The sequence below is a fragment of the Aspergillus multicolor genome, assembly GCF_047715735.1.
Source record: "Aspergillus multicolor strain CBS 133.54 unplaced genomic scaffold BDW74scaffold_29, whole genome shotgun sequence".
NCBI classification, from domain to species: domain Eukaryota; kingdom Fungi; phylum Ascomycota; class Eurotiomycetes; order Eurotiales; family Aspergillaceae; genus Aspergillus; species Aspergillus multicolor.
Window position 1 is genome coordinate 246870 of NW_027395980.1, and position 13373 is coordinate 260242.

Consider the following 13373-nt stretch of genomic DNA (forward strand, 5'->3'; position numbering starts at 1 on the left):
TTGCCGATGCAAAGCGAGAGCGACCGCCAGAAAGCGTCAAAAGCGGTGGGGAAGTTGGAGTCGGGGAAGCGTTGTTTATCAGCCGCCCTCGGGGACTTTTCCAGCTGCACGGTGAGATCAAACAGATACAGGAGACTCGAATTAGAAGAAAGGCGAGGACTCGAGAGCCATTCCGCGAGTTTGAGACAACTGTCCAGCGCTGACTGCGGGGTAGCGAAGAGTAATCGTTCCCTTGCGTCGAGTGGATTGCGACGTGAAGCGAAGATCCAGTGATCGTGACCTTGTTATCAATCGGAATTCCACAGGGCTTGGACCCCTGTTCCCTAGATTAAGCCAAGTGCCTCCAAGCTGTTCTTTAAGAACCCTGGTCAGCAAAGGCGCCTCGGGATGTGTCACTGATCATATATACAAGTCTCGTTCCTAGTACGCTAAATATGACCTAATGTTGTACAGATAGGCTGACAGCGAACCAACACGCTGCAAATAAATAATCCACTAATGGTACAACCAACCTAGTCGTCCGCAATCACAAACTAGCCCAAGTTGCGTAGTTACATCGCCGTTGCCCCGTTAAGCCACACCAAACGAAGTGGATGCGCTTGGAACGGGGGCAATTGGCTTCTTCCCCTTGTTTAGTGCGATCTCTCCATTCAATGTCGACATTGAACTCGGCCCTCGTCGAGGATTAACGGTCTCGCCATACACAACGCTGTCTTCGCTGCCACGACGGGAGAGACTGGGAGTCAGGCGCCCTGGAAGGAGTCCGCGAATCCCTCCAGCCTTCCTTGCGGGGATATCCGACGAGCGTGCAGTGAGAACATACAAAAGATATTTCAAATTTGGTAGTGTATGTCGAATATCAAGGACCCGTAGACCCTGTTTGTTCAGGAGAAATTCGATATCCTTGTTCAGTAGAAACACTCCGTATTCGAACCTGTACTGCACATTGACCGGGTGGAGTGGGTAAGTCCTCTGCGGGAGGGAGGTAGACACAGGGTCATGGATGAGCGAGTTTGACAGGTACGGTGTGATCGGATACGGAACTGGGATGGAAAGGTAAAACGATAGCAAGTAAACTAGATGCGCGGTATAGCCGAGCGCTGCTGCCACCGCGTCCCGATCGACATCTGTGAAGTTCGAGTTGGGAAGAGCTATACCAGCAATGGTGAAAGTAAGCGGCTTATCGCGAATTGGCTCAATTGGGTAGATATTCAGGATATCTTCAGAAATTCGTCGGATCTGGCCCTTGCTTTCTTCTGTATTCTGGTCCAGCAATTTCATGCTGGAGCCGAGTTTCGTTCGCGCATCCGGTAGATGGCTACGCACTGCTTCGCGGTTGCGGGTGCCACACTCCATGGCCTCTTTTCTGCTCCTGATGCTAGCGATCAGCTCTTCCTTGCGCTTGTTGGCTGAGCGCAGTTGCTTGCGCTCGCTTGAAGCTGCATTTCTAGTAAGAGTGAGTTTATCCTTGGCCCGGGAGGCTTCGCTTGTGGTGTGCACAGCATGTTGATTCTTCTCCAGAATTGAGTTTATCTGCGATTCAAGTCTTTCCCGTGTAATTAGGGCATCCTGGATACATTCGTCCAAGTTCGCAAGTCGCATCAGGGCGTCGTACGATGACGTTGATACAAAAGTATCACTGGATTTGGAACTCGGCGTAGGCAAAAGCGTCCACACTGGCGGAATATCCGTTAGATTCGTGTACACGCCATCTGGAAAGTGAAAGAGGACGGAGTTGACAGGTAGAGGTTGATGGAAGCTATCCAAGGTGCGTCCCAGAAACTGGAGTGACTGAAGGTGCAATTGCAACTCCAACAGCACCATATAATCATCCATTGTCGCCGTCTTTACCCATAATCGCAAAGTAAGATGATCCAAGCGCGAGATAAGCGGTCCGCAGAAGTTTAGATCGAATGCTCGGAAGTTGGGATTCATCGCATCTTCCACGACTTCACTGACGTACACGGGCTCGTCAATGCCATCACAATGTATCGAGAACCATGTGTTTGCCATTCGGCTACGCGTAATGTCCTCCAATTTCAGCTGTCGCATTTGCGGATCTGGGTCGTTCCATGGCAGGGTACTCTGTCGACGGGCCTGCCGCAAAGGGATTCGCTGCTGGGTACGGACATTCTGATTGCCAGCTATTGGGGAGGATTCGAGGTTCGAGAACGATCGCGAATGATTCAATGAGCGATTAGTCTCCCGCGCGAGTATCTTGGACGGCGACTGCAGAGAGTTTGGAATGTCTTCATCGTCGATTGTCTTCCCGCGAGCTCTGCTAGGAGGGTTAACAACAAGGTTCCGGATGGAAACACCTTGTAGATGCCGTAGCTTTCGGCTCTAACACAGAGACCATCAGCCTTTCGCAAACCCATGGAGTCGCCCCTTGCAGATAATAACTCACCGACGGGAAGTGGAACGGTCTATCGCGGCGACTGCCAGCATCGTCATTGATCACCCCATGTGCGGTGTTGGCTGTCGCCATTGCGAGCCGTCAAGGGAGCTTGATCGTGCTTTCGTCCTCATCCAGTCGCCATATATAAGTAAATTGATCACGACAATGATAGACGCGACGAATGATATTTAATTGCAAAGAAGGACAAACACTGGAGGTTAAGTTGAGGTTGGGATCTCCAACTCCACTTGGACAGCTGCCGGCTTAGTCTCAAGGCGGTTTCCCCCGTCCGGACTCCCGCCGAAAAATTGATGATCCGCCCTTCACCTTCAACCTCTCCGCCGAACAGACCACCTCACGAACAGCTGATTCCCTTCGCTACCGGCAATGCGATAGAGCGTATCTTGCTCTTTTCCTCGGACCGCCGCTTTTGACACACTAGACGCGAGGCGCAGACCCGTGTTTGGCCGCAATGGCCTCACCACCAGTTCAGACGAAGGCCTTCAAGGGGACCTTCGAAAAGATCTTAGATCCCACCAAGATTGGTACATGGAACATCATCCGCCGTCCGCCTATCGAGAACCACAGTATTATCCAGGGCAAGCCCCGCGAGCAGAACTCCAATGCGTTCAAGACACATCAATACAAGGAGGGTGTGCGGTTACGGAAGGCCATCAATGCCTTGACGCACGGAAAGAACATCTTCGTTTACCATAACATCCGCACAAACCAGGTCGTATACTCTCTGACGCGATACTTGGAGGTGAGTTATATCTCGTACGAGGCAGCTTATGCTTCGCTTACTGATGCCGTACTTGCTAGAAAAACAACGTCCTCAAGCAATTAGTATACCACGGCAAAAAGACTGTCCCCGCGACTCTTCGAAAGGATATGTGGGTTCCTTACTTCTCCGTCCACTTCACCGACTCCAAAATCGGTCTCCGCGCATACCACCTCCTCCGTGAATTCTCCATGCAGCGCCAGCTCGACCCGCCCCGGGAAATGATCACTATCACAGAGCAATTCCTCAACCAAAAACGACCACGGAGTCCAAAAGAGGCGGAGGAGTTTGACGAGAAGTACAGCGACAAGATCGGCTGGTTAATGGAAAAGAAGGACCGCGCTCGCGTCGTGATGGACCAGAAGGCTACCAGCGTTGCCGATGTCTCCGCTGTCCTGGCGATTCAGGAACAGGAAATCCAGGAAGGATTTGCTGATGGCAAGAGGGGATACCTGACCCGCACTGCCAGACGCCGTCGCCGCGCGGCTCGCAAGAAGGACGAGGCCAAGCAGGTTGAGCATGCTGAGCGAATTGCCAACATCGAGGCCACCCTGAGCACAAGTAAAGTCACCTTCAAGATCCAAGACGCTGCGACTGAATCAACCGAAGGATCTTCTGTCCGCTCCCCAACAGATATCGTGAAGATCCTCTGGAATGATCTCTACAACGCCCGATGGGCCGAAACCTGGCCGCAGCGCGTTCGACACGGCGAGTTGGACCTTAGCCGTGACCACGTGATGCCCGGCGCGAAGCCAGTCTACGGCGTTGAGATTCTCGCGGACAAGCAGTTCAAGGAGAAGAAGACGGAGGAGGCTACGGCCTAGATGGCGCGCCAGGTCAGCTCAGCTAGCTAGACTTTGTATTTTGTACTGATTTATCGACGATGGCCTTCGTGTGGATATCGATTGATATTGGATATCTATACTCTCTTCCTTATCTTTGCGCCATATCGTCGGAGATGCTCCAGTTGTTTCCCTCGCATTTTGTAATTTTAGATCTTACTCAAGACTCCCTCTATATGCCCCGAAGTGAACGTGAATGGCATTTGAAAACAGACTAACGTACATCTCTTGTAGCATTGGGGCCCTGTAGCTACTCACGATACTACGTAAGAGATGAATTCGTTTCCTTTGTGTATATCTAAAAAATGCCAGTCATATTTACTCAGCCTACATGCTATCAAGGAAAGATCCAAGTACACGGAGAAGTTGAAGCACAGCCATGCCATGTAGAATGCCTCAACGTATAGTGAAGACGGCAGGAGCCAGATCGGGCCAGCTCGAAAGGCGCGCTGCGTCAGAACAAATCGATAGTTACTTAAACAGGAAGTAGGTAGAATCCCGACAGCTAAACCTTGAGAAGATGATAAGCGCAAGAAGAAACCCATCTGCATAGCCAAAATCTAATTTACAGGCTTGATGGTAGAGAACAGGAGCTCCTGCGGTTCGCGGTCAACGCCAGCCAGTGGCTAAGCCATGAAGTAAACAGTAGAAACAGAAAAGGATAGAAAAATGAAAATATGTAAAGGATAAAGCAACAGTACAGAACATAGCGAGAAGAGAAGATCTCATTTCGATTGCAGAATGTCCATAGCTCCAGCCCTTGCTTCTATTTCTTTCTTAGATGGTGCTCGAGATGTTTGTTGTAGTATGTTCACTGCTTGCTCATGCACTGCTTCCTGCATCGGGCTTATTCGAATGGTGAGCCGTAGACGCCAGAGCATTCGGCGAGGCAGACAATTCCGATTCAGGAACTTCGCCTGATGTGTGTTCTTCTGCCTCCTCATGAACCTTCTTGAGTGTTTCTGATTCGTCTGCTATTCCAGTATTCGCCATGCTCTTCCTAGCTCCTTCAACGATTTTATCAGCTTCGCTTACTCCGCGCCCAGGATTGCTTTCTAGGTCAACTGTTCGACTGGCAACTTCACGGTGGCGGTCTGCGTTTAGACGAATCACCATACAGGAAAGGTTGTCGGTGCTGAACCGCGCAAGGGCATGATCAACCAGGATCTTGGATGCCTCCTGGGCATCGGGCACATTGCGAATCAGTTCAACAGCCTCTTGGTCGCTGCACACGTCCCAAAGCTGCAAGAAAGAAGAACAATCATTAGCATTGTCTTAAATCGAACTAGGAAGGGCGTCGACTTACCCCATCACAGGCCAGGATGATGAACTCATCAAGATCTGGCTGGATGACAGTTTCTGTTGTGTACGGATGGCCGGTAACAAGATCTTTGATGTACGCATCGCCAAGAGCTCTAGTTACAGCAAGAACGCCGTTGACTCGATTATTAAGAATCAAGCCACCCGCGTTCGCGATCCTTCTCCCCTCATTCTCATCGCTGCCCTTGTGGTCGTATGACAGGCGAAGGGCTTTGCCGTTCCTACACAATATGACACGAGCATCACCAACATTGGCAGTATACAAGACACGCTGACGGATGGCCTTCTCGCGTAACTTAGGTGGGATAGCGGCAACCGGGGTAGCAGCGGCTTCCTGCGTAGGCGTGTCATCGGCCTCCGAATCTGCTCCGCCCTTCGCCGCTGCGGCAGCTGCCGGGCCGAGAGCAGAGGAACCGGTCACGGAATTCGAGGTAGGAATTCTATCTTCCCATCGGAGTAGCGCAACAACTGCGGTGCAACCACTATTCTTCACAGGTAGCTTTTCCAGTTGCTGGTCAACGGAAGTAAATGTCTGGTCTAGAAGCTCGGGGACCGGCGCATTTGTGTTCCTGCGCATTACGTCTTCTAGGATCAAATGCAGCTTTTTTCCACACCACTGCGCAGCGAAGGTTCCCGCATGACCGTCGAAAATGGCAAAATAACCGTTATCGGTCTCAACGACGGGCGTCAAATCTCCGGTATTGGAACCATGATCAGATTCATCGGTCTGCGTTAACGGCACAGGGTTGCCGAGGAAATTGTAAAGATAGGCATGGGTATCTTCCATGGTCCGACGGCATTTCTTATTCCGATCCTCTGTAACACCGACTCTAAAGGACGATCGAGGAGTTGGTGACGACTCGCCCGCGGAGTTGTTCAGTGAACCCTGTGGAACATTGAGCGCCGGGTCCATGTTTCCGTATCTGTGGATGGTTGACGTCTCTGGAAGCGAAGAACTAAGTGCGCTTTCGGTTCGCGGGCTACTAAGGCTCAAGGAGTTCTTCGCGCTGGTAAAGAATGATGCCGCTTTTGAGACCGTGCTGCTGCGCCGCTTCTTTTCGCCGCCGGGGCTCTGTTCTTCGCTTGCTCTGCGTGTAAAGAAGCCAGGAGGAGGGGGTGATTTCCCTAGAGATCCGCTGGTATCCTCGGTCTGGATACTGAGCGACGGTGTATTTATGGGACCGGAGCGAGTGATAGTATCTGATTTATCTTTGGGTGGGCTCGAGGAGCCACTGAACATTCTGTTCAGCAAGCCACCCTGACCGGAAAAACTTCTTCGCTTACTTCCTGCCAGCTTGAAGGACTTCTTTCAATTCCGCAGGTACGGGTGAGAGATTGAGGGAACGAAGAGAGGGTAGCGGGGACGTATGCGAAGGGCGATGTTGATGTAGCGGGGGGGATCGCGGCGGAGCCGAGGGATAGCGCTGGATGAAAAGAATATGGTCAGCAACTAGCGCTATGCAATGTGAGCTGTTGAATCTGGGGTTGAATGCGTGGCGGGCCATTCTGATGCCTCAGATGACGCTCAATCAGCACTGCCATCGGATGATGCTTGCTACCGCGGGGATCCAAGCTCCTCCTTGGGAAACCCAACAATAGTGACAAGCGGAGGACCAGAAAGAGTCTCAAATGGATCGCCACATGCTTTCTGTCCAACCTAGGCTAAAGGGGCGGGTTTGTTTGTTTGTTTCGGGCACAGCGAGCGATGGCCCAGCCCACCCGCTGCGCGCTTGGATCGAGATCACAAACCTGGCGGAGATGGAGGGATTCAAAGCACTCACGGGGACAGTAGAAAAGAGATAGATTGCTCCCTGTACCGAGAGAAGCTGTAGCGACCCGAATTGTTGGAAGGGCAAGAGAAGTGAGGAAGGTGGAGGAGGGATCGATTGATATTTATTAATAGTAGTTTCATACACTGCAGTAGTAAGGTGAGTTTGCCCAGAACGAGATGCCACCGGGGCTTCCAATCATCGCCGGTAGCGTCGGATTTAACGGTTAACGTGACCATGAACGGGTGGAGCCCAATTCAACTTATAACGATCAAGTAATGCTGTTTTGTAGTGAATTATCAATGGCATATATGTGACTGTGTATACGAGCAGGCTATGGGAGGCTTCTGCCCGGATTTCGATGACAGCTACCTAACGTATCTAGCCCCATTGCTACTTACAGTTGTCTAGGAATTCGCCCCAACGTGGGATGGAGATGGCGTCAGTGAATGGGGACATCTTTGGATCGCCCATCTGTGTCAACAACTGTTGTTATTGCAGGATCTTGGACGTTGCTCGAATTATCGATTAACTACGTATAAGATTGTCTACCTAGATCAGGTTCCTAGTCTAAGATGCGAGTAGCCTCATTTTTCAGGGACCTGTCCCTACTTCCCCTACGAAGCTTGGCATCCACCTAGATGAGGCAAGAAGGGCTCTCTGTCACGTGATTAATGACGTACGGCAATGACTAAGATAGGGCTGGCTTCCCGAAATGGAAGTAGTGAAGCTACGGCGGTACGGGGCAGGCAAGATTGCCGATGCCGAGCGTGCTTTCATTTGGGCTCTTGTTGGGCATCTGGTTATCCTTGCTAGCTTCTGATCGCTTTGGTTCATTCAATTAACTCTGTAAGAATTTGGTCAGTTGTAGAGTATGAAGCTGGTATTCCGCGCTTCCCACCCAGAGGTGGAAATATATAGTTTCATTGACCGGAGATTTTTACCTAGAAACCTGCACATCCGCTGACTATTACACTACGAATTCAACCAGATATGGACGTGGGTATAGAGACCTTAAGGAAGCATCGGTAGAACAGACGGCAACGAATTCCAAAGGACTTAGCACGCCTTTATGCCTCCAATTAGCAAATTACCGTCCATACGGTAGAACATCTTGAATCATCATGCAGCGTTTATCGATAAGATAGAAACTCCACGTGACACGCGTAGAGCTTTGAGGCGTGGAAAGGGTGGACAACTTCCGTTACCATCAATATTCCCATCACAGCTATATTGACAGCTTTCTTTACGTTTCTACACAAATCGCCTACTTTTGACTACATATTATGTGCTCTTTCTGGCCACTGGCCTAATCACCAAGTCCACACGAGCTTGCAAACATGGCTTCTGAATTTATCGGCTACAATGTCCTGGTAACCCTCCGAGCACCACCCGACGCTACCGTCCAAGGTGTGGTCGCAGATGTCATCGGCCAGCGCTTGATGCTTCGCAATGGTATGTCGCGTTGCTCGTTCATCGAAGAGCATGTTTCTCGGATGGTCCTTGCATAGCTCTAACGCTGTGATTCCTAGCTACCCTGTCGTGGATCGGCTACCCACTTCCGACTTACTCCATAGAAGCACCAGACATCGCGGACCTTTCGCTGGGACCGACGGATAGGCCGAGCGCGCAAGCTCCGCAAATTCCGCAAGAAACCCGGAGCGCCGGACCTTCGTACTCTGCCCAACAGCCTTTCGTGGACCCTGCGATCCTAAGCTTCTCAAAACCGTCCAATGAGGCCCGCGCGAGCCTACAACATCAGCCGAGCTTCACGGAGACTGCAAACGCTCGTCAGATTCCCTCATCGCATGCCTCATCTCATCTAACACCCCACGCAGCACCAGCTGCGCTAGCTGAGCCGTTCAGTAACCTAGAGTTGAATGTGGACCAGAGGCCAACCCCACGAGTGGAAGAACTGAAAGGCCCCCGTTCGCATGAGGTTGAAGAATCACCTATCCCAGCTACTCGCTATGGTACCCGTGGCCGCCGAGGGGGGAAACAAAAGGGCCCGATTGTCTACAATGAGCACAATGGAGCCTTAAATACAAACCCGAAGAGCAAAGGATGGCGCCAGACTGCATTTGTTGAGCCCACTACGCCTGGCCTGCTGGACTCCCCACAGCCATATAAAGAGATGGGCACACTCAATGGCAGACGGCGCAAGAAGAAGAGCAGAGGCTACCCCGAACAAGTCAGTGGCTGGGCCACTGAAGAAGCAGCGGATATCCAGGAAATGCCTGAATTTGATTTTGCAAGCAATCTCTCAAAATTTGACAAGAGGCGCGTGTTTGAAGAGATCAGAAATGACGATACTACCGCCGACGAAGATCGATTGGTCAGCTTCAATAGGAGGGTACCGAAGCCTGGGACGAATGGAGGCCGGAACTTGCACTGGTCAGAAAACGTTCTCGATGATAGTCCCGAAGAGAGCGACAATGGTGTCACCGACCATGAACCAAGCGACGCTAAGCTCAGCAGCGGAACCTTTTCTGGACGGGACGCATCAAAGCTCTCAGCCCGCGGCCGAGGGTCTCGCAAGGGGAGTGCTATATTCGGACAGCCCTTGGTTCCAGCACAGCTCAATACTGTTGGGCGTAACCAATTGAGCAGTTCTCGTACCAAATCTAGCAGCCCGCTTGCTAAAGCATACGTTTCAGCATCTCCTGTCACTGGACCTAGCACATCGAGCGCTACATTACGGCTTGCGACTACCAACAGAAGCTGCCCAGCTGTCAGCCCTCTGCAGATTCTCGAAGTGGAACAGCTGGCAATTGGCGAAGTTGGCTTGACTGAGGATATGATTACGGAAAATGCTGGGCGGAGCATTGCCGAAGCCGCAGTTGGTCTTCTGTCTAGCGATGCGGCTGCACCTACTATTCTCGCGCTCGTTGGCAACCATCGCACTGGAGCGAGGGTCATCTCTTCTGCTCGCCACCTGCGGAACCGTGGTCATCGCGTAACAGTGTGCATGCTGGGGATTGAACAGGAGGTTGAGTTGCTCGAGAGTTGTCGCAAGCAGGTCGACATCTTCAAGAAGATCGGCGGCCGCTTCCTTAGGTGGGAGGAGCTTTCTCCAAGACTTTCGACTTCTGAATTCGCACCAGACCTAGTTCTGGATGCGCTGCTCGGAATCCACCTCCCGTTCAACGATCTGAGAACCGATGACCAAGCGACCGCCTTAGATATGATATCCTGGGTCAACCGAAGCGGTCTCGATACCCTGTCTGTCGATGTTCCGTCCGGTCTATCCGCTACGACTGGTAAGCACAATAAATTTCCGATCAACCATAGCCAAGCCACTAACCTCGCAAACCTGTAGGAGAAGTAACCATCGTCGAGAGCGGGCAATTGCGCGTTAACTCCAAATCAATCGTCAGTCTCGGCGCGCCAAAGACTGGGCTTGTCAACGCCCTCCTCGCTGGCGAGGGTGCCTCCTGGAACCTTACCGTTGCAGACATCGGAATCCCTCAAATAGCATGGCGCAAGTTCGGCACTCGCCGACGGCATGGAATAGACTTCGGCAATCGCTGGGTGGTGTCTCTACGCTACCAGCCCTCCGTTGTCTAATATGCGGCAGCTATCTCACGATCACAAGACGAAAGGCATCGAGGCGTTCGGTAGAGAAAACACTTTTGATTTCTATTTTTAGCGAAGTACTCCGTATATAGTTTATCTCTTTGGCCATGACCATGCACTACTGCATAGCTTATTTCATCACTCCGTACTTGGCTTTATGCATTCTCCACTTGCTGCAGATTAGCCCTACATTAGCTACTGTACCTAGCTAGGTGTCGCTTCTCGCGATGTAGATAGCCAGCTTAACTTACAGAAGGACTGTACCTATTCCTAGGCCTTTAGCGACTACTATTCCTATACGTGATTCCTCAAAATTGAACTCAAGGCATAGTCACACAATACAAATCGCGGCGGGACTTGACAGCGGGCTGCGACGAAAATGCCCAACAGTAGCCTGAATCCCGCATTACAACTCATCAAATCTTCTCCTCAGCCTAGCAGTAATAGCCAGACTGTCAGATAGAGCTGAAAGTCAACCGAACATCAATAAAGCAAGCCCTGCAAGCGAAGTTGAAACGTCTGGAATAATAAGGAGATTTAATGCCTAAGGCATAAAATACTCACTGGATATATTCTAACCAAAAGTAGTTAGTGCCATATCACTACATCATTTCAGGCTTCTCGCCGCGGACAATGATCGCGCAGTTCTAGACATCATATTCACATAGCTCTTGTCGCAATATGGGGAAAGGTTTGTATTCCTGCTCCTTTACTATCACTAGGCTAACAGAACCTTTTTTCAGGCACGGACAAACTCTACGTACGCTACAAATCCCTCCCCATGACCTGGAGACTTCATACTGACGCGGCGGAACACAGATCACACATTCAGAATGGGCCTCAGACGACGCATACTCCGCCAGCGCGGGCGCGGGCGTCAGCAAAGCCAGACGCGGCGTCGGCGACGCATCCTTCAAGCGCCTCCCCTTCAAATTCTGCTCGCTCTCCCTCCAGCCCTTCGAACACCCCGTCTGCACGCACTCCGGCACAATCTTCGACCTCACCAACATCCTCCCCTGGATCAAAAAGCACGGGACGAACCCCGTCGACGGCACGTCGCTCAAGGGCTCCGACCTGATCAAATTGACGATCGCGAAGAACGATGCGGGCGAGTATATCGATCCCGTCACGTACAAGGTTCTCACGGATAACACGCATGTGGTTGCGCTGCGGAATACGGGGAATGTGTTTGCGTGGGATACGGTTGAGAGACTGAATATTAAGGGGAAGATGTGGAGGGATCTTGTTAGTGATGAGGAGTTTTCGCGCAAGGATATTATTACGCTGCAGGATCCGCAGAATATTGAGAGTAGGGATTTGAGCCGGTTTAATTATATTAAGGAGGGGGAGAGTGGGTTGTCGGATGAGCAGATTCGGGAGAGGGAGGATCCGTCGAGGAATGTCAATGTTAATGCGTTGGGGAGTTCGGCGAAGATTCTTAAGGCGAGAGAGGCGGTTGCTAAGGCGCGGCAGGAGAGGGCTCAGAAGACTGGGAGTGCGGCTGCGAATGCAGTGGCGAAGTCCGAGGGTCCGACGAAGTCGTTGCAGAAGACAGCGTCCTTCCAAGCTGGCAAACCTGTGCCGTATAATGCGGCACGATACACGACTGGCTTGGCTGCTGCGTCTTTTACGAGTACGGGGATGACGCCTCATACGTCGGCTGAACTTGCGCTGCTGTCGGATGAGGACTACATGCTGAAGAGAGGTCGGGTAAAGCAGAAGGGATACGCTCGGATCTCGACCACGTCCGGCGACATCAACTTGGAGCTACACACGGAGTATGCGCCCAAGGCCGTCTGGAACTTCATCAAGCTCGCAAAGAAGGGCTACTACAGAGACATAACTTTCCACCGCAACATCAAGGGTTTTATGATCCAGGGAGGTGACCCCACAGGTACCGGTCGCGGCGGCGAGAGTATCTGGGGCAAATACTTCAACGACGAGTTCGAGGGCCCGCTCAAGCACGATTCGAGGGGTACACTCAGCATGGCTAACAAGGGGAAGAACACGAATAGCAGTCAATTGTGAGTTTTCGGTTGCACATGCAGGCAAATACTGTTTACTGACTTTACCAGCTTCATCGCCTACCGCGCCCTCCCTCACCTCAACCTCAAACACACAGTCTTCGGCCACGTAATCGACGACCCAACACCCTCCTCACCAACCCTCAACAAGCTCGAAACCCACCCCGTCAACCCAACAACTAACAAGCCTACACCCGACGTCCGGATCCTCGACGTCATAGTCTTCGTCGACCCCTTTGAAGAATTCCTCAAGCAAAAGAAACAGTCCGAACAGTCCGCCGAAAATGATCAGAGCAAGACCGCTGAAGACGACGAGCAAGCTGCCAAGCGCGCTGAAGATGATCAGGTTACTTGGACTGGTAAAAGAGTTCGAGGTCTCGGTGCGAGTACGGAGGAGGAAAGTTCCGCGGGCGTTGGGAAGTACCTGAAAGCGGCGCTATCGGAGAGAGCCGCGCAAGATGAGGATGAGATTGTGGAGTTTGTGGATGAGGAGCCGATTCCCGAGCCGGCGAGGAAGAAGTTCAAGGGTGGTGGTGGATTTGGCGATTTCAGCTCGTGGGATTAAAGACGTCGGTCGCCTGCCCCTCAATCCAACCTTAAATGTGCTGGGACTGTTGACCTTGCCTGCGACTCAAACTAACGCCGGTTGCCTTCCACCCGGAC

At 51.7% G+C, this 13373-nt stretch overlaps 4 protein-coding genes across 4 annotated transcripts; 2 read left to right on the plus strand and 2 right to left on the minus strand.

The window, feature by feature from the left end:
• Positions 1-409: 409 nt before the first annotated feature.
• On the minus strand, positions 410-2598 carry BDW74DRAFT_159852 (putative UV radiation resistance protein (UVRAG)). Its single transcript, XM_073725521.1, has 2 exons — positions 2408-2598; positions 410-2343 (listed from the first exon to the last, which is right to left on the minus strand). Exons 1-2 carry the CDS (start codon positions 2486-2488, stop codon positions 571-573), a joined length of 1854 nt encoding a protein of 617 aa, XP_073580366.1. The 5' UTR covers positions 2489-2598; the 3' UTR covers positions 410-570.
• On the plus strand, positions 2578-4239 carry BDW74DRAFT_159853 (mitochondrial 54S ribosomal protein mL67). Its single transcript, XM_073725522.1, has 2 exons — positions 2578-3161; positions 3221-4239. Exons 1-2 carry the CDS (start codon positions 2871-2873, stop codon positions 4001-4003), a joined length of 1074 nt encoding a protein of 357 aa, XP_073580367.1. The 5' UTR covers positions 2578-2870; the 3' UTR covers positions 4004-4239.
• A 468-nt stretch (positions 4240-4707) lies between these two features.
• On the minus strand, positions 4708-6581 carry ptcG (type 2C protein phosphatase PTC1; the record flags this gene model as incomplete). The annotated part of the gene is made up of 2 exons (XM_073731442.1): positions 4708-5263; positions 5328-6581. 2 exons carry the CDS (start codon positions 6579-6581, stop codon positions 4844-4846), a joined length of 1674 nt encoding a protein of 557 aa, XP_073580368.1. The 3' UTR covers positions 4708-4843.
• Positions 6582-8450: 1869 nt separating this feature from the next.
• Positions 8451-13275, plus strand: BDW74DRAFT_170090 (uncharacterized protein; the record flags this gene model as incomplete). Its single annotated transcript, XM_073727105.1, has 5 exons — positions 8451-8565; positions 8643-10370; positions 10430-10668; positions 11506-12710; positions 12762-13275. 5 exons carry the CDS (start codon positions 8451-8453, stop codon positions 13273-13275), a joined length of 3801 nt encoding a protein of 1266 aa, XP_073580369.1.
• Between the last annotated feature and the right edge of the window lie 98 nt (positions 13276-13373).